Below are 26,246 nucleotides of genomic sequence, written 5' to 3'. Positions count from 1 at the left end.
TTTAAAGATAGATTTTTTAATTTTCAATTAAAAAGATCAACTAAATCCTTTTTTATAACTCAAATAAGTCAAATTGTTTATAGAAATAAATAATTTCTGTATTTTCGGCTGCTCGTTTTAAAAAAACATATTCTCTTTTTTATAATAAATATTTTTTTAATTTCATACAATCTTTTTCTCTTTGAAATGTTGCATATATTTAATCTTAAAAATAATGGTAACTATTTTTATTTAATTAATAATTTATTAGATGTAATAAAATACTTTTTTCATCGAAATAAATATTTAATTAAGTAAAAAAATTTAATTTTAACAAAATGTTTTTATTTGATTGAAGGATATTTTTTTCTCAGTGTACAATAAAAAAAATGATAAAAAACAGTATATATTTTCTATTGTGTAGAAAATATATTGTTCAATTAAAAAATGAATAGAATATACATACATGTTTTTTTGGAACAGAATATAATATAATATAATATAATCTATGACGATGTGAAAATGATTCTGAATACAAAGTTTATATCAGCACGCACAATCATTGGACATAGAAAAATATAATCATTTTTTTTTCTTATAAAAGAGATTTTTAATAATCAGTAAAAAAAATTAATTTTTTTACATTAAAAAAATTTGTTATAATCTTAAGAACATAATCCTTCTATCATAAAGTGATTTTACGAAATTTTAACAATTTATCGGTATAAATCGATGCTCAAGACTACGCACAAGTGAAAGATTCTAACGCTGCTAACACGGTTGGCACTTTCCTTTCCTATCTTTCTCTTTAAAACTGTCCCTTTTCTATTTTCAATTTTTCTCGCATAATATATTTACTATGTTCTTTGGTTTAAAAAGTTTAATGTATAAATGTGATATAATAATGTATATATGTAGCAAACTAATAATATAATTTACTTTTCTGACTATAATAAAGTAACAAAACTTTTAACCTTTCTGTTAATGTACAATTTTTTGTTCTTTTGTTATTTTCTATCTCAAAAGAATATTTTGAGCATTAATATCTAAACATTATTCCCGTGTACTTAAATATAATTATCGCTGGAAATTTTGCGTCAATCCCGACGATCCGAGTATATTAGATTTCTTGCGCGAAATCAAGCTTCGTACCCGGAGGTTCAGTAATTACGAAAGGACACACGACTAAGAACGCGCGAGCACGTCGCTCGATGAGCAGACAATTCGGAGATAATGTCATCTCGTATCTTCCTCCTTGACTGTCTTGCTTTTACGGCGCGTATTCGTTGTGGTTTTGGAATTGCAATGACTATTTATGATTCAAACGTGTATCAGTAGTAAGAATAGACACTCTAAGCATTATACACCATTACGAAAGGATACTCAAGATAACGCTACTAAAAAATTAATTAATAAGAAAAGAGAGAATCATAGACTAATAACAAAACAAACAGCAATACCTAATAATTGTTATAAATACTGATAATGTTAGCAATACTGACAGTAAGTATCACTATTTTTACAATCTTATACGATCAGTATTATTGATAATATATTTTATTTTTATTTCGCTTACACATTATTTATTGCACTGTGATATACAGTGACATGGATCCTAATAAAATTTTATCCTGATTCTCGAGATTTAAAATTCAGATTACCGTGAGTATTCTACGTCAATTTATTAATATTAACCACATACGATTAGTAATATTGCTAGTACTTAATATGGATAGTATTATTGACCGTGTAGGAGGTCACCTCTAAATAATGATGTATTGTAAATATCCTTTAATTTTTTTAAATCTTTAAACTCTTGTAATTTATTGATGTGTTTCCTCTTCGTTAATGTAAATTTCATCGCAACTTCAACTAATGGCCTTTTTGTCTTTGTCATAATTTTGATGCGATTACATTATGATAAACGACAATGTAGGCCTCAGGTCGCGTACTTTGCTATTACGATAATTCAAAACTTCGACCGAAACTGTTTGATTATGTAATCATGTTACACTTTACAGTTTAGTAGGGCGGATGTAATAGCGATCATGTTAGGAAAATATTGGATTAAGTTTCGCTCTTTTCTCGTTAGGTTTGATTACCATCGTCTCTCAATCCTGAAGTTTGCTTAGTGATTAGAAAAAGATAGACGTAATCAGATTGAAACGTTAACAATGATTAAAACTACAGTACTCGTTCTGCGAATTTGTATGCGGTAAATATGCACGTGCGAGAACATCACGAGCCATTTCGCACGCCCGGAGCATCTCGACGTCGTCGGTCGGCTACACACGGTGCCGAGGCGTTAACAACTTCTCTCGTACTCCGCCGAAGACGGAAGTTTAGCCTCCGCGACACGTAATTTCCACACTGAAGGAACTTTCCAGTCTGTGTGCTGCGTGCGGTATGGGGATGACGATGAAGAGACGATGAGGAAGATGGAGAGAACGAGAACGAGGGCGAGAATGAGGACGAGGACAACGACGACGATGAAGCTGACGATAAACTGGAGCTCGTTAACATCAACGTGGAGACTTGTCCGCGCGCGCGCGCGCGTGTGAGATACGCCATTTCTGTAAATAACTTCCATCCTTCCTGCTTTTCCTGTGAACTTTTCTACTTCCGTTCGCGGCTTAAAGAGGAAGGTAAAAAAAGAGCACGGAAAAGGCAAGAAGATAGTCTCGTAACGGTCCTTTTGCAGAACTGGAAATTGCAGAAAATTAAAAATTATTTGTCGTGTAAACGTTTGCGCAGCGTTTTCTTTGTCGCCTAAAGCAAGTCAAATTGTGACAGAGGCAAATGGCGAAAATTAGGACAATAGATATATTATATATAATATATGCGTGTACATACACGTTGATGCAATGTCGAAAAAATAAACCGCACTTTATTCCATCCTGGACTATTGCAAGCAATAGACAAGGAATGAAAGTAAAATATTCGATTGTGTGTGCACAATGATGACGATGTGCACATTAATTCGTTAATTTTTAGATTTTTTAAATAAATTATCTTTATTCATAAAACATAACGAGCAACAATACTTCAATATACGCTGTTAAATCTGTAGTCTTAAAATCTATTGTTTTAGTATATAAAAATAACGATATATTGAGTAGAGGAGCAGTGGCGATTTAAATTAAATTAAATTTGACACTATAGATTAACAGTGTACGATAAAAATTTGATATCAAGTTTGATTGTAAGCCTGTTAAAACTCAATTATAATATTATCATTATACTAAGTAACTAACAATAAGAAAGAACAATTTTATATTCTCATCTGCAATAGATAAATCAAATATATCGTGAATTACGGTTTGTATAACGTTTGTTACGTGCAAGAGAATAATATATACGCGTGGGTTGCATTTGATCGGAGTGTTATACTTTTTATAAAAATAAAATTACATTTTCGGAGTATCACGATCTTAACATTTTTCGCCAAATAATACCTCTTCACAATGGAAGCGTATATCAAATTAAAATATGAATATAAAATGTTTAACTGATTTCATAATAACAACGTTGTTTCGTTGTTTCGCCATTACTTCATTATTTTAAACAGAATACTCGCGGAAAAGCGCAAATTAATGCGTACGAATATTTACGTTAGCGGCATTGTTTCATTTCGACGATGTGTCGCAACGGGAATACCAAGCTTATGCAGCAAACGGGCTTTGACATGCCGTCACGTTCATCTGATAAACCAAACAAAATGCGTTCGTTAAGCACGAGACGCATTAGTATTCAAAAGGATACCAACTGCCAAAGTACATTAAAAAGTGCCCCGGCGTCAACCACCACCATGTAAATTTAATCTCGTCTTTTCTCTCAGTTATTTTTTTCCATTTTACATCACACTATCGTAGGAAACGCAAATTTTTTAATGCACCACGGTAATACATAATAAAGCACTATGCTCGAAATTCCGCGAAAGAAGGTAAAAAATATAAGAGTAACGTTGTGGTTCAGTAGAGGGGAGGGAACAACGAAACGGTGGAAAATTAACGAAAAGCCGGACTAGCGATATTTTCCTCTGGATGTGCAGTTGTAACTTTTTTCATTGTACGCACTTTGCGGTCGGCAGTCACGAGGTAGGAAAAATAGGGAAATGCGAGGACATAAAATAAATCGCGAATAGAAGTAAAAAAGGCTCATTCATGGCGTGTATTCCGGCGAAAAGATCTTATTTGGAAAAGAATCTCGAGAAGTTCTAAAATATCGTATTAATCGTTGCATTTTTTTTTCCTATTTTGCTATTTTTCTTTCATTACAACAAAATTTTATAACAATATTTTGAAACCTCGGGTTAGAAATGAGACTTATATACATACTTACCTATAACAATAACGACTCGTGAATATAGTACGGTTAACAAATGTATGTATACTATAATAATGTGGACACTGCATAACATATAAGTGGAACGCCAACATGGCCCAATTGCAACATCGAAGCAGAGCTACGTGGTTATGTATATTGCGAATCAGATTTAAGTACCAGTAATCTAATTATTATTCCATGCCCACGGCATGCATCGATTATCGATATGGCTGTGTCTCTAATTGCAATCCCAGCCATTGGCCTAGTAAGAGGACGGACCGCATCGGTTACATTGGGCTAATTATAAAGGGATGACGCTACAGAAACGTGTGATTGCCTCGCAATCAATTATTGCTATATGATATGAAATAACTATAATATCCGATAAAGCATATTTAATCAGATTGATACTTGGAAATTACGTATTAAACTTTTCGCACACCTTCTATAATTATAAAGACAATTTTACTCAATTACAATTGAATAACGTGATATCGTACGAAGAATTAATCTCGTAACATTTCTAAAAATTGTCGTCATTGTTTGTGAAGTTTCTTAATCTTTAAAGGATAAAGATCTATTTAAAAAAAAAAAATCTCACACAGCTTTTCCTGTGTAAGATTTGTTATAATTCGTATTGTTTTAAAAACAAATTGGAGAGAATAAAGGGCAATAGAAGTCGGGCGCAGAAGACACCGCGCAATTAAAAAACACCATTAATAAGTGACAAAAATCATTTATTCGAATAACGCTCTTCTTTTATTATGATGGCTTCTCTCTTCAGAGAAACAAACTAATTTACAATTTTTGAATCAACCATGAACTCCTCTCCACGTCGTGATAATTAAGATACAGAATAAATAACAGACAAAACTAAATGGATGAAAAAGAAAAAGAAGAAAAATTGAAAATATCAGAAACTATAATCGCATTGTCTTTCTTACCTCAAAAAATAGCACTGTTTCAGTGTCACTACAATAACTTTCTTATATTCTGTAAAAGTGAAATTCAATATGGTCTTAGTCTTTATAATTTTTCTCGTGATGTTTTTAAAAAATAATTCCGCGGGTTGAAAGGTCGGCGAGACTTTTTAAGCCTTTGTCTTATGTTTTATATTTTGAGATTAAGATATAAATCCTCTTATACGCGGTAGTTTGCGCAGTAACGCTAGAATGCTTCTCTTTCGTGGGAGCGAAATGTCAGATAAGTTTCGTCACGGCGCGGCGCGGCGCGGTGGCGCCGGTATTCACCGGAAAGGCGCTACTGCCTATATACAGAGGATGCCCATCATCGAAAAGAATTCCGCGCGCGTTTCACATACCGACGTCAACGTCGCGTGCAAGGCGGGGGATTGAAATAAGTCTTCGATATATATTTCCTGCATTCCACGTGAGAAATGCGCCGGGTGATATTTAGACAGGGTACCGTCGTCGTGTAGAATAGTGAAAGGGGGGGTTGCCGCCGTCGCCTCTCACCGAGAACTCGAACGGGATTGATGTACATTTTTATCGCGGTGGAGAATCGGGACGCCCTTTGAAAATTTATAATGCAATAACGCCCCCGACGGCGCCGGTGCCGTAAATATCCGGCTGTGCTGCATGCGAGATATTTGTATTGCGAAGGTGAAAAGCAGCGCCCTTGCAAATCGAAATTTCTATCCCTTTTTTTACTGATACCTCGAGAAAAACGTGTGACATTGTTCAAGCAACTCTATTTCAGACATAAAAGAGAATAGACGAAGATATTTTGCACGCGACACTGACAGTATTTTAAAATTTTTTCGTGCGCGACAAATTATTTTTGTGATGCTGATTGCAGGCATCAAAAAGAAATGGCGAAACTCAAGCGAACTTGTACGAGTAAAACTCCCGAATTTCCACTCAACCAACAGATAAAATGTTTCGTTCCGCAACTTTCTAGAAATTGTCCGTGCATTTACGTGTCTCGAGGCAAAAGGGGAAAATTCTTTCTAGACTGACGCCAGCGACTATAGGTGGACTCGCGCGTAGTTTTAAAATCGTTGTTGAAAATATGGAAATGAGAGAGAATATAATGAAGGATGCCTAGTGACACAAGTCGACACAAGTATCGTTCTGTCTTTGTTACTCATGGAATTCAAGGAAAAATATATAGAACGATATTTGAATCAATTTGTGTCAAAATGGATGGCACTCGAAGAGTGAATTTATTTCTTCCTCGTGAAATTAAAAGCTACAAAAATCAAGAGAAAATGTATAGTAATCTTTCAGCAATTCCACAACATAATTTATAGTTAATAACATAGTTACAAATTTTTATAAAGATGTCGCAGACAAACTGTCCAACTTTCTTATGCGTTATCAAAGGAAATAATTTTTAAAACGCTTAAAACTGTACAATTTTCAGACTGCTAAAACTCGGTGAAAAATTATTGCAGACAAAAAATTAAAAAATGCATTTCAAAGGAATTTATACTTAGCACATCTTCAACTACTTTTTTGAAAACTTTAATCTATATAGTTCTATATCTTACAAAAGATTATACATTGTTTTATTCGTTTAAAAGTTATGTACATTTAACATTGCAGTTTACTAGAAAAAGTTTAAGACATTCACAAAGGAGTATAATGTTTTAGTTACATGATTTTTTTTAACTCTTTTCACATTTTTTTTACTGAATTACGCTTTGAGCTAAACCTACAGTTTGTACATACAATCGATGTTGAAGTTTGACAAAAAATCATTGCCTCTCTACAAAAAAAAAGTAAAAAAAATATATATTAAAGCTTGAAGTTTGTATTTTAATGCTTTAATCGTTTTAGAAAAATATTTATTTTTATAGTTCTCTGTGCTTCAAGAAAGAGAACATTATTTTATTTTTTAAAATAATGTAAATTCAACACTATGTATGATACGATCTTTCTTGAAAAATTTAGGATATCTAAAACATTTTCGTGAAAATGAAATATTTCGTTTATCTTTTCATGTTATTTTTAGTTAAGTTACGCGACTTTAAAAGTATTTTTTAATCATCGGTTTATTTTTTGTTGAGTAATGTATAACGAACAATTAAATAGAGAATGTCGGAAAATACGATGTATGAAGGAGGTATTTTTTCTGGATATAAACAACCGCATTATCTTGACAGATAGGACGGAGAAACTTAGTCTACTTGACCGACTAACGAGCATAATTATAGGAAACTCAGTATTGCGCGAAATACACAGGTGTTATAATGATGTAACTTGGAAATTACCTTTAGGAATTGCTCACGCGGGAGCAATTAATACGCGACGCTCTCGGGAGCAATGCCTCAAAGCGTTAACCGTAATTTCAATTTATTAACGACTACTAACGCACAAGATACTCGCTAGCTTAGTAAAGAAATTGAGAGTAATGCTTGTTACAATAAGCGCGGAAAATTGTGGGTTATATGTTGAAAATTACTTTAACTTGGTATATACGATTTGCGAGGATGACATTAAATCACAGATGTAGTCAGCGTCTTTCTCAAAAGAAAGATTGAATCTTCTGTGCCACTTCCATCAAATATTAATAAAAGAAATTAAATTACAAAATTAATTTTCTTTCAAATAATTATTCGTTCATCTTGTAGACGATATAATGCCGATTTTTCTCAGAAAATATTTAAAATAATATATATTGTTATTGTTAATATGATTAACAAGTTGTCAGTAATATTAGTATTATATTAAAAAACATATTTGTTTTTTAGGGTTAAATATCTGAGGTGAAAAATTTGTCATTTGCTAGAACGTTATAAATTGACTCAATTGTCTGAACAATATTCTTGTAAATTATTTTACCATCGCCATTTTTCGTATCTATTGCACTACTTTTGTGCTTGTACTTAAAAGTATTGTCTAAATATATCCAATTGATTGGATGTATTTGGACAATTTTTGAGATGAAAAATATATTTAGTTTGATTGGACTATATAATTATGTAAGACACTCAAGCTAGTTGCTAGAATGTCAACATTTTTTACAGCATTGCTCATACAAGTTAAGTTTCTGTATCCGGAAAGATTTCAGAAAAGTTGCAAAAAATAACGTACATAGAAGGAAAAGGTTTGCTAAAGTATAAAAATAATTTTGTTAGGCTATTACAGTAATTATGTTAGGACATTTAAAGTGATTGCTAGAATATCAACTTTTTACTCAACAATATTACTCATCATGCCTGAGATTTTTACGTAATTATTTTAATAGACCAATAAAATTTTATATATATATTTTCAAATTTATATTTCACTAAATTTTTGAATAATTTAGTAAATTGTTCTTTCCATGTACCTTAGGAACATATCCAATAGTAAACGTGCGCGAAAAGAATGCGACCGCAATTTGAAAAAAATCGATCTTTTAAAAGTTTCAAGCGGTTCATTCTTAATTCAGACAATGTTCTACATTGTCTGATCCTCGTGTTGTCACGAGACAGTCTTATCCCATTCCGCAACGTCGTGGCGAGAAGCAAGCGGTAGTGGCAAGGAGTTACGGGCGCCTTCGACCCAGACGACCTGCACCCGACGTATCCTGGTGCCGGTGATATATATTCGAGAATGCCGTGGCGCGACACGCGCTGGCTCGAGAGTCCACTCGAGTTACGCGAGCAGCGTAACTATTGAAAATTATGTGACCGTCTTATCACGCGGCTTCACGTCTTGGGGTTAAAGTCTTCGGTACGATCGAACAAAGATGCGACACCTGCTCGCTTGCGGCTCTGACCTCTTATATTGGCAACACGCATTTCATCTTAAATACATGTTCATTACTGGAGGTATTAATCCTACTTAAGTACCACAAGTCTATTGTTCCATTATTATACAATACGACTTACGGTCGATTGTCTCTCAGTTAGTCCCATTATATCACTCTGACGTTTGCTCTATGCATCCGATGTGAACGAACGGACTGAATTGAGTTCCTGGTCAATTTATCATGGCGTTTGTACGCAGGAAAGCCAGATAGAAACGAAATGAAATCCCCCACCGTCTGGGAGACTACTAGAGGTCATACGGTCCGCGGAGATTTTACCTCCGAACGTCGAGAGCTTCGAGGCAGATGGTAATACATCTTTTCCTTTTTCTTCGGACTGTTGCAGATATCCAGGAGTTTTACGAGCTGACGCTGCTCGACGAGTCGAAATCGGTACAGCAGAAAACGGCGGAGACGATCCGCATCGCGGACAAATGGGAAGCCAGCGACGGGCCAATCACGCCGACCTTTGCCCAGAACGAGGTGAGTACAGTTATGAGACTGTTCTTTTCCATTCATATGCATGCACCTCGCTCAATTCGCGAATTGCATTGTGAATTTTTCCGAACAGATATAGAGAGGTGCGGCGCGTCGAAGCCGGTAATAAATCTCGATGAGACGCAATTTCGACGCGCGGCGAAAATGAATCTCTGTGTTCACTCGTTTCGTTATTCCGAACGAAATTGTTGAAATTGAAATCCCGACAATGTTGGCGCGGAAAATAGTACGAATATAATTCGCGCGAGTGTTGATCACACCTTGTGCGACGATGGCGTAATTAGCGTTGGTAATTATAATTGGCGAGTCGATTGGGCCGCAGGATATCATGCGGGTCCAATCAATCGGCCAGTCTACCGATTTTAATTGCTAATTGCGGACCGCCCGTCCACAATCGACATGCGCCGTCGCGACGTCATATCAACGCCGCTGTCATAATGGCGAACGATCGACGTGACATTCACCTGATGCGACGATTGCGTACAACAGCTGTATGCACCTCGCGGAACCTCAATCTCGTACATTTGGCTCTTCCTGGATTAATTTCATCGTAAAATAACGTCGCGAGAACTATGGAAGTATTTCATATACCTATATATAAATCGCCATTCCACAAAAAAACTGAATAAATGACATTTTTCAAGGATGTTACATTTATTGAAATTTACATGATTAATATGTTATTTAAAAAAATGTCGAATGTAATATTTGCTTAAGATTTTTTAAATTGTTTGAAAATGCTTTTACAGAAATGTAATACCAATTTAATTACTAAAACACAGTAATTAATTAATTATTTTAACTATTGAAAATATTGTTGTTCAAAATGTTTAATATTCTACATAAATAATTATATTCTTTCAGTAATAAATTGATTAGTATTAGATTTCCGTAGAGGTAATGATTTACAATAAAAAAATATCTTTGTATAACAATAAAAGTAATTATTTTCGTTCGTATTATTATGTTGTAAACTAAAGGGAATAATAATATAATTTAATATGAGTATTATTAAATTCTTTTATTTTTGTTATTGTCACATTTATAATTAATTCCCGCCTTTTTTCTCTTTCAATTTTTAAAATGTAATGATTGTTGTATACTAATTATAAATTTTCAATTTATTTCTCTGAAAAGAATCGTTACACTGCGACAAAATACATTGCGATAAAATACGTTGATATGTTGATCATGCATTAATTATTTAATCGGCATTATTTAAAATAATTTTGCAAAATCAATCAAACATACTAATTAAATGGCATATTGACGCTAAATGATATGCTTTTATTTCCAAACTGTAGAAGTAATTTCTGCTAAATTAATACGTTCTTCGATACGTAATCTGCATCGTAATCAATCTTTAACATAATTTTTCTTGAACAATTGTTCCTCACGCGTATAAAGAACACTGATACGGCCAACTGTCAGCAGTAGAGTCACGAAGAATGCGTGTGATGGAAAGTCTCTGGTATTTTTATCGTACATTTTCGACTTCCTTTGAATGCGCGGCGTTCACAAGCGACGTTTATATAGTGCATTCCAGACGTACATTTCGTCGCGTGAGTAGATATCCCATTTTCACATACGCACGCGAAAAACGTCCCATGAAATTCTCTCGCGAAAAGGAAAACATAAAGGAACCGCGTATTTTCATCTTTTAAAGCAGCGTTAATCGTTTAAGCTTAACGTTTTTCAAATATGCATAAAAGACACGCGAGACGCTGCAAGATCTGCTGCGACATTCGAAATTAAAGGAATATACAAATGCGTCGCGTAGAAACCGTGTTTCCGTCGATATTTTCCGATATTTTAAATAAAAGCTTTTCTGCATTTTCTTTACGATGCACAATTAAGAGAAAAGAACAAAGTGAAATATTAATGAGGCTTCCCGAGTTTGCGTTCATTTTACAATTACGATGCACACGCGTCGGGCAAAGGCAGATTATACCGCAGATAACAACGTTTCGTACTGAAGTATCATCCCCCCCCCCCCCTCTCTCTCTCTCTCTCTCTCTCTCTCTCTCTCGTTCTCTTCGTGCTTGTAATAAGCTACGGAATAAGCAAAGTGTCGAAACGCGGACGCAGTATGTACATTCACCTACACCGCATATGTGCACACCCTCTATTATGTAGTAGGTACGTCGTATTGATACGCTCAAGTAAACGTTATTGTATATATTGGCATTGCGATTGTATTGTTCGTCAGGCGCGATGTTTCTCCATAATTTGATTGAAATTTCGCCTGGCGCTTTGTTTTTAGGAGTTATTGATTTTAAGTATTTTATTTCTATTTCCGCCAATTAATTTTATGTAACTTCACAGATTGTTGTTTTAAAACAGTTTTATTTTAGCTTTTAGCAATTGTTTAATTTTGATTTAGTTGTAATATTTTACGATAGAAATTTATCATTTTTTGCTGTTACGTTACACACACACACACACACACACGTTGCAAGGACATAGAGATGAAGGGACTTATATGCTATGGATCAATATAAAATACGGAAACCAATCAGAGATACGTTGTACTCTGCTGTTAACACATAGTAAATATAATTCACAGAAATTACGTTATAATTAGAGTCTAATTACATTGCGCTTGATCATGGACCTTATCATCACTCTGCGCAGCTTAAGTAAAACAAAGCGTTAAATTAGTCTCAATTATGTCGAATTTGATTACGATATGTTAATGAAATATTTTCCGCGCGTCACGATCACATATATATATATTTTTAAATTTATTTTTTATTTATTTATTTTTTTTTTTTTTATTGAATTTTTTTCGTGAGAATCGTTGGTTTGCTCACAGTTTTATCAGAAATATGTAACGTATATGAAGAAAGAATGCGTAATGGATAGATTGGCTTATTCATCATATTTATGATACAGCATTTTTACCAGTATGTATTTTGCGAAATAATGCTTCCTATTCGTTTATTGTGATATTTTTCGATTTTGCAACCAGATTATTTATAATATTCACATTAAACAATTGGCATTCCAATTGCTTTATATATTTAGAGAATTTATAATAAATAATGATGTCACATTATTAAAAGAGTAAAAGAAATGTATAACGTCGGTTCTATACGTATGTACGAGGCACCACAGCAATTTTAAATTTAAATTAATTGAAATGTGAATTTGGTCAAGCCTTGTTCAGAACAATCGTTACATGAGAAATAAAAGCGTAGATTTCACATTATTTTAAAAAAATAATCAGGAACAGAAACGCAAATTGCAGCTTTATTAAATATTTAATAATTTCATATTTTATTGTTTATGTATCAAATGCTTTATTATTGCGACAATAATTAAAACTAACCGCCTAACTTAAATGCTTGTTAAACAAAATTGAGAAATGTTTTATTCCTATTGTAATAACCAAATGCCTGCTTTTTTATGTAAGGCGTTCAATAATAGACATGTTTAATATATACTTAATGTATACGACGGTTGATCAGATTTTCACCGAAAGAATATAATTGTTGCTTTCAACAATGTCGTTCTGTTAACCAAATGCAATTACCATAAAAAATATCGTCAAAAAAGGAAGAACATTTAATTTGTTCTCGAGGCGGAAAAACGATAAACCGACACAACAATGTTGAACGACACATATCGTCACCGCACGTCGTGCACTATCGTATATATGTAACGCTACATATAACGCTCTCTCAAAACAACAGTTAACAACTTCTAATGGCGCATTAAACGCGAACCATTACCGTCGTGAAACAACGCCGCTGTTCTTCGTTATAGTAGCCGCTTTGCCATTCGCTAGCCGTCAAAACTTCGATACACATTGCTGACTGGTTGCACATTTGTTCGTGGGTTTTACGAGATAGTTTAAATTCGGATAAATAGACGCGGCTCTAAAACAGCGCGTTTGCAACTGTGATAATCCTAATTATACACATAACAAAAACATTGTGATGTTTACGGCTAAATAACTTGACTCGAATCAAACGTCCATCCGAAATATAGAAACTTTATGCTGATTTTAAAAGATGCGAACGAAATTAAATGTACTTGAAAATCAGTGAGAGAATGACGTTGTAAAGTTACGAGTGAATGGGAGAATTGTGAACATGAAATAAACATGAACGATACTGTGTTGCAATATATTAAAATAGTAATAACATTTCTTGCATGCAGTGGCAGTTCAATATACATTTAGTGTCGTACTATAACCCGTGACTATAAAACGCACATGCCGTTTAAGATAAATACACGTTTTGATGATAGAAGGGAATGGGAAAATTGCGAGTATCTACGGAAAAGTTAAATAAAACCAACGATTATTTTATAAATTATAAAAGTTTTTATTTAAAGAATATATCAGTTTTAAACTACAAACATTAACATTTATATATTATCAATACAAATTATAATTTGTGTGGTGACGGATAATTCCGAATGATAAGGTTTTGTTTAAAATTATAGTTTGTATTGGTAATATCTGAATGTTAATTATTGTAATTTAAAACACACCAAATAAATGGAGTGTCTCTTGAATAAACACTTTGATTAATTGATAGATAATCGTCGGCTTTATTCATTTTTATTCAAGCGTTCCCTCATTCTTCCTTATATATTTTAGTTTTAGACGCCCGTCACGTTTCTACCCGCGCATAGAAAGGAGTTCGAAAAATATACTCTTTACCGCGTTCATTGGCACGTCTCGTGAATATCCGCGAATCCGGCTTTAAGGAGCGTGCCAGGCGCGTAATATCGCCAGCATTGTAAACGGACGATATTTTCCCTGTTTGTTTTCCATTACTACGCGAGAGCTGTAGTCGTCCTTCGCCGTCGCCATCGCTGGAATATGCATCGCTATGATAAGGGTGGGTAACCGCACTCGGTGTAATGGAAAATTCTGCGCTCACCGTTCGTTGTGAATATCCTGCCTGCCACGGTGTCCGCCTTCCCGGTTCTTCCTTGCTGAACGAACGCGATTTCCCGTGGGAAACGCTGAAATCGATAAGGGTCGCTTGCTTCCGCTCCTCTGACCTTTCTTTTCCGCGATACGGCCGAGGAGAGGAGGCGGGAAAGGCTGCGGAGAGATTAAACTGTCGGTGCTCGTCGTGTCGGTCGATTTAAGTATCGGTAAACAATATCGGACAGTAAGTAATTTAATTTTCCGAAGGTTGGGCGCCGCAGGCTGAGTTTTCTAAGAGCGGCGGCAGTTTGCGAACGAGCGTGTCTCTCTCACACCATTAACTCTGAACTCTATCACACAAAGTACGTGGCTGCTTTTCTTGTTGTACAGTTTACAGTCGAAATGTTGTGCTTTCGCATCCTCGCGCTCTTCCGAAATTATTAATGTAAGCGAATTCAAACGCGTGCATGATGTGCATGATGTGCATACGATATCTAAAAGCTTTCAATCCCTGCGGAATCCGCGATAAAATTTCCACGGGGAAAACTTTCCTGTGGACCATTGAGGTGGCTTCCCTTTTAGGTGCAGTTTTCTGAGGCTGCTCGCGTGTCTGGTTAACGGCATGGGATTGCTTAGATTGCAGAAGAATGCAAAGAACTTTCCTCCCGTGTTCTGACAATGAGTACGGAGAATTTTAAGCCGTTTCGCGCACAAAGCTGGACGACGAAGAAGAGGACAAAGCCCCGCTTCTCGTTTTTGTCTCGTCACTCGACGTTTCGCGAATGCTATCAAGACACAGATGTGACATTGTCACATCTTCATTCCCCGGCATCACTTTAAACGACGCGCAGTTGCACGGATTTCATCTCGCGTAATTATTTCATTGCGCGGAAACGCGCGGAAAAGTGTCATGAGTTAAAAACGGATTACGTAATCGCGGGATTACGACGGTTTTCCTTGAAATGCGCACATCCGCGATCGCACGGCTACGTTCCTCTTTCGGGCGACAAAGGAAATTTATAGTCAGTCGCCTGTGCAATCCGAAACCCATTTTGCCGCGGGAAAATGCGTCCATTTCCGATAAATGGAAGAAAGTCCAAACGAGAGCATTACTCGACCCTTCGATCCGTTTAAAAATGCATGCGTTTGCGGTTGGCGACTTAATGCATTGCGTGGCGTCCGTGGCGAATTCATTCATTTGCGCAACCTGGAAAATTCGCCGGCGACTGAAAAGAATTTTACAACCCATGTCGCATTTCAAGTTTTATGAAAGCGCTGGACGACATCGTGGAAATATCGGATAACGATACAAAGCTACGTCTCGTTTTACAATTCAAATTCTACGACAGTAAGCTACTTTACGAAACTCTTTATCATACGATAAATAGTCCCCGCGCGATTGTGCGATGGCAATTATTACGTATTGCGGAATTGGATCGATGGAATAAAATCACCGTGCAAATAAAACGGATTTTACATTCGTGCTATTTCGAAAGTAATTTATTTAACACCATACGGTTTTCATATTTGGTTTTATCCGCATCTCGTATTTGTTATTTAATTATTTGAAAAGATATCGCATTGCAAATATGTAGTTTGAACAGTTGCAGTGATTTCCTGCAGTGAATCCACCGAGTTATTTATTCTTACGTAGATAAAAAGAACGAATATCACATGGCATTTATCACAGCGAGGGAAAAAATAAATCGGCTGGCAAAAGAACAATACCAACAGCTCCTGAATTCTCCAATTACGACCGTCGTGCTTATCTGACTTCCGCGTCTTCTCGACCGACCGTCATTCGACTTTATCCTTCCTAACGAGGAACCCGTTATTTCTTATCGCGTCAGACCGTGAGAGCCGAACTGTCGTCCGTGTCCGCATTTCTCTTTTGCTTCTTGTCGAGAATAAGATAACACCAAACCGGCAATAACACTGAGAAATCCTAACGACGTTTGCTGCATTTAATTTGATCTCCGCTAGATAATAATGCATGTATCACTCGCGTGCGTTTTGTGCGAACGTGAAAACTGTCATCTAGTACATTTTCGTTTTCATTAGAATATCTAGTTTTTATAACTAATGAATATCTAGTTTTTATAACATTATGTTTGTAGTCATAAATTTTTAAAATTTGAACACTGATCGATTTCTTTTTCTTTATATGTAAAAAAAATTAACTTTTATTTATATCACTTTTTTTTATCAACACAAAGATATTCATGCTAATCATTCATAGAATTTTCTCTATAAGCAAACAATATTCCTAGTATGTTGTATGAATTATCTCTTTTAATATTTATGTAACATTCTATAGGAATATTGTGTCTTATAGGCTTACTGTTACTCGGTGCGATATCCTCTATCACCTTTTGCACATCATACATCGATATATCCGGATTCCACGAGGGGTCTTTATTTCCCTGTGTGTATCAGTTCTACAATATTCAAATCTGCGGAAGCCCCGGCCGCAAATTTCGAGTCCCTGTACAGTCCGCGTTATTTCTTGTTAGCAATATTATCACTAGACGAATAAAGGGATACGGACGGGTGAGAACCTTCCAGGAAATCCGTTGTCCCGTAATCAAACTATTTAGGGGATACAATCCCCGACGGTAGAAGTAGATGAGGCTACGGCGACTATTATTACGTCTCTCCTCGGAAAGGTTTGGCAAACCACCTCCTTGCTGACGGGACATTCATCACGACTATCTCTACGTCTTCTGCCCCCGGGGGCATACACGAGACTAGAAGCTAATATCCGCGGCAGGCACGGCGCAAATATACGCGGTCGGTTGCGTTTACGGCTTTAGGGAGCTGTAAAATATTCGTAAATTACTCCCAGCGAGAGCAGTGTGCGCGCTCGCTGTTACCCCGCCATCGGACCCTCATCCAACAAGTATCGTGCCCGACTGCTCTCCAACCTGTATCCACGCGCGAATTCATCCAATCTAAACTCTTCCAGCGCGCGTGGAAACGCTCAACAGTTATTCTACATCACTTTTCTTAACTTTAGCTTTTCGATATCGATTTTTTAATGAGAGAGAGAGAGATGTCTCTTCATTAATATAATTTATACATCATATGTTTACATCGTATGATTACATCGTATGTAGATCGTATATTTTTATACATATCTTTAGTCAAGATAGATTTCTTTCAGGTTATTTATTCAGCGTAAAAACAATTTTATCAATCAACGATATCGTGCGTTCTCCTTCGTTCGACATGTTTCAATCGCGCAATGCTTCGTCCCATCAGTTTCACTGTCAAACTGAATCGAGCAATGGGTTAAGCTCTCGTAGTACGTGGATAAAGCTCCCGAGCGCTCCGTACCCTCCACTATCCATGATAAAGCGAAATCCATTTGACTTACAGCTTATCGACTTCCTAGAGGAAAGGCGGATTTGTGAGTAATTTTGCGTGACGACGCACGCATGGTTACTCTGAAAAATGTTGCGACAAAGAGAGAGGGAGAGAGAGGAAGACTTTTCGAGCTTTACGACGAAAGAAGTATTCTCAAAGCGTGCTGCATACACACGTACGACATGATGTGTCCTGGAAATATTTTTCCTTCCAAGAGAAAAAGTAAATGTCACCCTGTAAAATTATTGCTCTCGTGCAAATTTCTCCCCGAAAAAGTGGAATACATTTAATTTTCTTAATACATTTACACGAAAGCGTTGAGAAACCGCCTATCGTAATAAGTGCATCCTCGTAAAGAAAAAAAATTGATGTTTATTATCAAACGTTGTATGGCAAAGATTTTCTGGAAAATGTTTACCTTAATATCATTTGTGAATCTGTGAATAATCCCATGAGAAGAATGATTTCGTTGAAGCATCATAAAAATTAATCTAGATACAAACTGAAAATATATAGAGACTGGCGGAAAAATTAACGGAGCTTATTGAGATTTGAATTCGGAATCCCTTGTCTTTTTTAATCCCAGCACTCAGTGCTACGCCAACAACGCTCCACTTGTCATACTTATTCCGGTTATCTGGGTCTTTTTTGTAGCTCTCTTTATTTTCCTACAGAAATATTTTTGTTGGAACTATTAGAATAATGTAGAATACTCAAATTGATTAAAATGTCAACATTTCTTGTAGTATTTTCGTCATGCTTAAGTATCCTAGATAATTATTTTGATAGTTTAACAAAATTATTTTCAGATCTGTATCTAGTAAAATTTGTAGATACCTCAGCAAAATTGTTTTTTTCGTACGCTTCTTTTCGTTACATAATTACAAGTCGATATTAATAGAAAGTTAAAACAAATCAATAAACTTACAAAAAAAAAAGTTTTAACTAGAATATGAATCTGCTAAATTTATTGTAGGATAAACTTATTTCTCATACTGATGTGACTATTTGTTAAAATAGTAATTGAACGTTTTCATCAATGACTATATTAATTTGGACGTTTGTTGATTTGTGGAAATTCGACTTCCGCAACCTCACTTCACAGATACTTTATTTAACGGGCAACATTAAATTTTCCGACCACAATAGCGACCAAAGTTGGTCCGGACGACGCGGTACGAGTTACGAGATCTCGTTACAGCCCCACAAAATGTATGGGCGACACCCGGAACACCCACTTACGAAGGGTCCTTGAGGCGTTCTCCGTCCACGATCACAATTCACCGTGTCCAGCCAGCTTGTTCACTACTTGTTTTGCAGCGCATACAGTTTTCCTTGCTGAAACTTTTTCTTGAATTACGTATATCTAAACATATATCTGCCAATTTTATCATTGTGTCCATCGAGGAATTCAAATGATATATTCGATACGTATGCAAAATTGTCAACAAAAATATATTCATGTAATATATTGCTCCTTTACTTTAAAATATCCCTTATTTCAACTAAAAGAAAACGTGATTTATTATTATCACGAATGAATTATCACGAATTAAATAAACATTACTCTGTTAATGATCAAAAATAAACTAAATAAAGTGAGAAAAATATCGTCAGAATCATCATGATCCAAAAAGGGTAGTCTTTTAAGGGTTGTGAAATGAAAATCACAATGATATTAGATCATATTAAGAATATGTATATCTTTCTTGTCCGTATTATTTGATGAGTCTATAACTTTTTGTTAGAAGGATGAAAAAAAGTTTACCTATATCTTTCTAAAAAAAACTTGATTTTTTTACTTGTATCACTTTTGAAATAAGGGAGCAATATACACAAACATACAGAATGTTCATGAACTGATGTTACTATTTCAGAAGAGGTGAGTCTACATGAAAAAATGAAACGTAAAATATAAATTTTTCTTATGAGTCTTTGTTTTCGAGATAATTAATTTTAAATATTTACTGGATTTGTGTACATTTTACTATGTTTCGGTTTAACAAATCTGTAAACTGATATTTCTGTTCATGTTGCGTTTATTATCGTACTAAATAATCGAAAATACGGGATAAAAACAGAATGGTCACGCACGATAAATTTTATTATTATATAAATTGTTAAAAATGTTGTCTATTCTTTCACACAATGTACAATTCTGCTTTTTAATGTGTAATGCTTGCTAACGTTTTCTGATGTTTTAATTTATCAATTAAATTTGTATCCGATGAATATTTAAAATTGATATTGGATTTCTTTTATTTAATTAATTAAATTTAAAATTGACTTTCTTAAAAACAAAGCCTTATGTAAAAAATTGTGTTCTACATTTTCAACTTATTTTTTTTATTTAAGCTCATTTTCTTTCTGTATGTATCACTAGTTCACGAATATATATAATATCGACAAAAAAAAGAATATTGCACTTGTATTAGATGTGAAATATTATCGATTTATTCAATCATATCTTTTTTGCTATTTATTACTAATATAATAATAAATTATTAACTGTAATATATATCCTTTAAGAAAGAGGAAGAATTGTGATTCTCAAATCTTCTCTTTAAAAAATGAATATTATTGTACAAGTAACTTTTTTGATCTTTTTCATTGATTGATCCATCAGTATGATTCTCACTCACGGCTAACATTGTAGGAGCCAGATTGAAAAATCTGCTATATCTTAACATATGATATTACACCAGATATATCCACGACATATGGTGGGTTTTTGTATTTGAGTCACAAACTGCATCTGTTTGGTATATGAGTTTACCGCACTCGGAGCATCATGTGATGACACACAATGTCGACGAGAACTCGTTGCATAAATTCCAACCAGTGTGGAAGGTGGGACGATACCATGCCACCTTCGTCGTCAACGTTGGGAGGTCGATGAGAGGGCGAGCGTCAGTGGCGGTTCGCCAATTAATCACCTTCTGACAAATTGCCGAACTGGTCGTTTTGCTCGTAACATCGGAAACGCCGGCCGGGCCATGCTGTGTTCTTGCCGGCTGTCTCTTCCTCTGTGGAACGGCGCCTTCCTCCGTGTGGATTACGCAAGAAGGATCCCACGGGATCTACGAAGGCGGCGGAAGCGCAGAAACCGAGGAAACGGGGGATTACGGTGTTTATTAGAGGCTCTCGTCGGTGGAGTTAATGGAAGCCTGGCCCATTTCCATTTTCGATGTTGCCGGAAGGATATCGTGCTCGTTTTCTGCTCGAACCAAGAGTTAATATCAAATATCGAGGTATTACAATAAAGAAAGAGGTTGCATTGTGTAATATTATATTTTACGGCAACAAATTTAATGATTATAATAGTTGTTGAATTGTGAGTACATTGAAAAAAAATTACTTAATCACTTAATTACATATTTCATTAAACAGAGCACAACTAAACATTTACTTCCAATAAATTAATATTTTTCAAAATTAAAAAATGATAGTTCAATCAAAATAATGGTTCTTGTATCAAATAAATATATATTTACATTTAATATTTACTTAGAATTATTCAGATAAATGTTTTTTGTTTAATTTTTCGTCAAATGTGTTTCAAAATGATTTGTTGACTAATATGTTAATTTAAATTTTAGCCATATTTTGCTATTTGTTGTCAAAATTCGAGGAATATTTGTAATGATAATTTTGCAGAATTTAATTTTTAAACGTCTTTTCCGTATGGCAAATCCGGATTTTTTCCAATGTTTTTTTAATACTTTTTCTATTGCTTATAACTTTTTATTAATAAAGATTTACATATTTACATGATATCATTATATTCTGTGTTTGGATTAAAAAAATTTTTTTCCGATATATTAATTTTTATAAAAGTTATAACCAATCGAATTGGGTTAGATATAGATATGTTATAACTCATTGTTGTTCTCTTAGTGCAGCATTTAAGGATTAATTAATCAAATCTTTTTCTTTTTATACAATCTTGCTATTTGCAATAAAGATAAGACATTAAATAAATACAAAACATGAATTAGAGTTATGAAACTTTCACAAGAGACTTACATTTATACTGATAAAATAACATTAAATTAAAAAAAAAAAAAACAACTAAAGATGAACACATGATATTATTTTTACTACTCAATATGAAATCTCGTAGATAAATTGCAAATATTTACACAAAATTCCATTATTCTTCACATCTACACGAAAGCAATAGCTTTTTACTGTGTATCAGTTCGTTGAGTCTCCGGACTTCTGCAAATTATCGAAAACGATTTGCAAAATTTTCGCGCCAAAAGAAGATTTGCGTTACAGGTAGCTAGATGAAAGAACACTTGAGCTCAGTTTCGTTATCTGAAAACGAAATCTTCTCCAAGTCGAGTCTCGTATCGTCAGGATAGCCCGAAGTTCTATGGCGTACGAGAGAGACTGTTATGGCAAAGAGTGAAGTGCGATTTTCGTCGCAGTCCACTACGGAAAAAGCAGATTTCTACAGAAATATATCCCTGGTGAATTTCTCCGCGCACGGTTACGATCGAACTTTCCTCATTTCGTGCGAGCCGGAAACTCGAGAGAAGCGCGGATTACGCGACGTGCTAGCGTCGATATTACGTCGAACAGATGTACAGGACAATTAATGGAACTCGAATGACAACGGAACGTGTCGTAGATATACATATATAGAAATGTAGATCAGGACGCGTTGATGACGAGAGGAATTTAATAACAGTGGAACAAAAATTTGGCGCGCGCTCGAGGGAAAAATTGTGCCTGCTGTAGGAGAGATGCACGTTTCGCTGCAATAAAGTGACTTCCACATAATAGACGGCGGTTCGCTCTGGCGAATTGCCGCTGAGCGTGGCATGTGCGCGTGTTGACGTTTCCAACGTTGAAGGAAGCCAGTGAAAAAATATACTGCCAGCAGACGCCGTCTTGCGAACTAATTTTTAATGCGCCGGTGAGGTTGATATATTGTGTACGATACTTAACATGCGGAAGATGCGTCGCGGATATTTTGACCATTTTATAATTATCGCGCGTCTGTCTATTTACTATATCTTTTTTTTTTCATCTCTTCTTTCAAAATCACTGCGAAACGCGAATCTCTTCGATAATTCGTTGAAAGCTTATTTTTGACATCGTTCGGTATCGTAAAATTTACGATTGTGACTCGTAAGGTACATTTAACGGATACGACGACGCTAACGATAATTGCCCGAGGCATAGAAAAATATGGCAGTATATCACAACAGGGGAAGCGCAGTTAGACGACGAAAAAGCGCTTCGCATAAAATGTACACTCTTCGTCGTCGGAAAATGTCCCATCGCACTTTACCGCCGGAAAATGTCGCAAAATGTCGCTATCTGGCTCGTTGCCATTTCCATGCGCAGAACAAACAGTCGTCTATGAATAACACCACGTGAAGTAACTCTTAGAGTAGTCGGGAATTAATAAGAACACCTGCGTGTGAAGTTTAAAAATAAGAATTACCTAACGAAATCGTTAGGAGTTTATACGAGTAAATAGAAGAATCATTCGGAGGTATTTCATTAGCATGATTTACACGCTTAACAAAAAAATTCGAAAGTGCAAAGTACACTCTAAATTTCTTGGAGAGAAATATCACTTCAAAAGAGAGTGGAAATACAACCACTTTTACTTCCGGAAGAAGAGTTACACAATTTTCACTCTTTTTCAAAAGTGGTTGTATCTTCATTCTCTTGGAGTGAGATTTCACTTCAAAAAATTTAGAGCGTATAGGTGCCCCTACTATGTTACATCGCATACGCCGACATAGAAGCTCGTAATCTCTTCAATGCTGCAACAAATCGTCCTTTTTGTCGATTACGTTTAAATATTTGATTAACGATTTTTTGACTGGAGAATTCCCCACTTTCGACACATTTTAACTCGCAGTGGAATGGCGTTATTCGCGTACGGTTGCAAAACGCTTGAAGGACGTGTTTGCAATAAAGTGAGTCGCGCGGCGCGTCCGGCAAGCTCGGAAATTGAGCATGTGCCGTTCGTGGAGCATCCCGGCTGCTGCCTGGTGGCGCATCTCCGCGCGCTGCAGACAACACGTAGGCCATCGTTCTCGCGTAATTCTCATCCGAGCGTAGTATCGCCTTCAACGTCGACGAGGGTGGCGGCAGCAACGATGGTGGTGGTGGTGGTGCCTGCCTTCGCAGCACCACGTCACCCGTACACGAAACAACGCCGTTCTCATCCCGCTTGATGGATGTGGCGTGCATCGTCTGCCTGGTCGTGGCTGGCTGCTTCCGGAAACGAGAGAGCGTTTCTCTCTCCCTCTCTCTCTCTCTCTCTCTCTCTCTCTCTCTCTCTCTCTCTCTCTCTGTCTGTCTCTTCTCCACACCCAGACAACGAGCCGCTTCTACCCGCGGTGAGGCGCGTGAGAAATCGAGGCGAATGAAATTTCACAGTGGCCGGAATGAGGTCTGACTTCCGCCTCGCTCCGTAATTATCCGTTTTCGAGGAAATTACTGTCCGACAGTTTTCACCTCTGAAAACTTCGCACCGTCTCGTAGGACTGCGAAAAAGAATTCCCAACATCCAACGCGGATTGATGGCGGTGGATTAATTGCCTTGATCCGATGAGATTTCGGGCGTCGAATCGCGCGTGTTTGCGATCAACAAACGCGACTCGTGCCTCGCATGGAACGCGTGTTTGTTCAGATATATCGAAAATTCCGCGTGAGTTACATTTATCAATTTATGTAGGCGAATAAATAGTGTTTACAGGAATAAAATATCGTTTTTCTATACCTTTTACACTTTTTATCGTAATATTCGCGCAGTTGTTTGTGATATCAAATACTCAGTTTACCTCTATAAAATTGACTATATTAATCAAAATTAATTAATCAAAAACGCACTTATTCGTGCTCCCGTATTGAGTACTCTCAAAAGATAATAACGCCATCAAACTTGATATGCATGACCAACGTTGCGCGACGACGCGTGTAGAGTTAAATGATGTGGAAAATTGTGAAGCCGCGTCGAGAGAACTTACCAAGAGGATTATATTCCTCGCGTAATGCGCGCCGATCCGAGATAGAGCGAAAGGAAGGAAAGTCGAGGCAGAGATCGATCGTCGTCTTTGCGACACAAATAATTCATGATTGACGATACTCGGTGAATTATGTTTTCGAATGCACTGTTCACTGCGGTCATCGAGCGCGGTCGATCAGAGAATTAGGATAGCAGTACTCCCTGCATGCTTGCTCCCGAGTACTTACAATTATTATACGGCGTTCTATCAATTCCGCTTATCGCTTATAAATCGAAGGGAAGGGCAGATGTATGCTCGCTGTATATGTGCGTGCTCCAACGGCTTTCAGCATACGTACAAACGGCTGAATAGAATTTGGGGATCCAGCAGCGTTCCGCTTCTGTGCCAATATTGACGCGGCGTGGAGGGATGCGATTGCGCTCGCCCTATATGCACCCTCTGCGGCTCCTCTTCGGACACGAGTCCACGGAATTGAATTTTGGTGATATAATTATCGAATGCTGTGTAACTAAGCGATCTGTATCCAGCGCGATAGCGCCGACCCGAACGGAAACCCGCATTCTCGCCAGGCGGTTAGAGCAAGTAAATAGTTGTACGTAACATTATAGATTGTAGGGGTTCCATCGTAACATTACCATATTGGCAGAACGATTAAAAAAAGTTTTGACGTTGTAGCAGCTAATTTGAGCTCTCTATACATAATTATTTCGATGATCCAACAAAATTATTTTTAAACCTGTATTTGGCTTGGAAATTTCTATAAGATACTTTTCGTTCCCCAGATTTATGGGTTTCTCTCTACTATAAAAGTACACAATAGTGCTTTTTTAATTTTTTTAATACCTGAATACTGTCTTCCCGCCTCTGTATATATATTGTGTATATATTTTCTCTTTCTTTATAGCTGCCTTTGTTTCTTATACTATTATATCCTTTATAATCTTATTTAGCTTGTTAGCTACACGAAAAGGATAATCGCATTAACTTGAACAGACATCGAAACGCGTTCTCGTGCGTCTTACATACTCATGCCCCGGAAGGATTAAATCTCAGATCTGATAAATTACTTTAGATATTATTATTAATTGAATCCGCTTGAACCATTTGAAACCGCTTAATTATGTTACGTACGATATTAAAGTAAGGATAAACGCTAATAAATAACACTTGTTAAACAGTTTAAAGATATTGGAGATAAATGGAATTGATGAAAAAAGAACAACAGAAAATATGCGAGTATATTGATACAGAGCTCCAAAAAGAACTCTGTATATCTTAAATTCTTGATTATCTGTGCGGATTTTTTGCACACACGGTGTTTTAAATTGTATACATCGCCAGCTTTTGCGTTATTATTGTAAAGCTCTTGGTCGAAAGTGTTCTCCAACGAGTTTACGTGAAGATCACCGCCAGTCGTATAAACTCTTTGCCCT

At 36.0% G+C, this 26,246-nt stretch overlaps 1 protein-coding gene across 9 annotated transcripts in view; it reads left to right on the top strand.

Annotated features, from left to right (window-relative positions):
* dlg1 (MAGUK family member discs large 1) overlaps positions 1-26,246 on the top strand; it is a 540,434-nt gene that overhangs the window by 274,310 nt on the left and 239,878 nt on the right. For all 9 annotated transcript variants that reach the window (XM_018540590.1, XM_018540588.1, XM_018540591.1 and 6 more), the window contains one exon: positions 9,410-9,546. In XM_018540590.1, the coding sequence (XP_018396092.1) occupies positions 9,410-9,546 (137 nt within the window). The remainder of the gene's footprint in view (positions 1-9,409; positions 9,547-26,246) is intronic.

This window comes from Cyphomyrmex costatus, unplaced genomic scaffold (genome assembly GCF_001594065.2).
Source record: "Cyphomyrmex costatus isolate MS0001 unplaced genomic scaffold, Ccosl1.0 scaffold254, whole genome shotgun sequence".
Lineage (NCBI taxonomy): Eukaryota > Metazoa > Arthropoda > Insecta > Hymenoptera > Formicidae > Cyphomyrmex > Cyphomyrmex costatus.
This window is presented reverse-complemented; position numbering and strand designations above follow the sequence as displayed.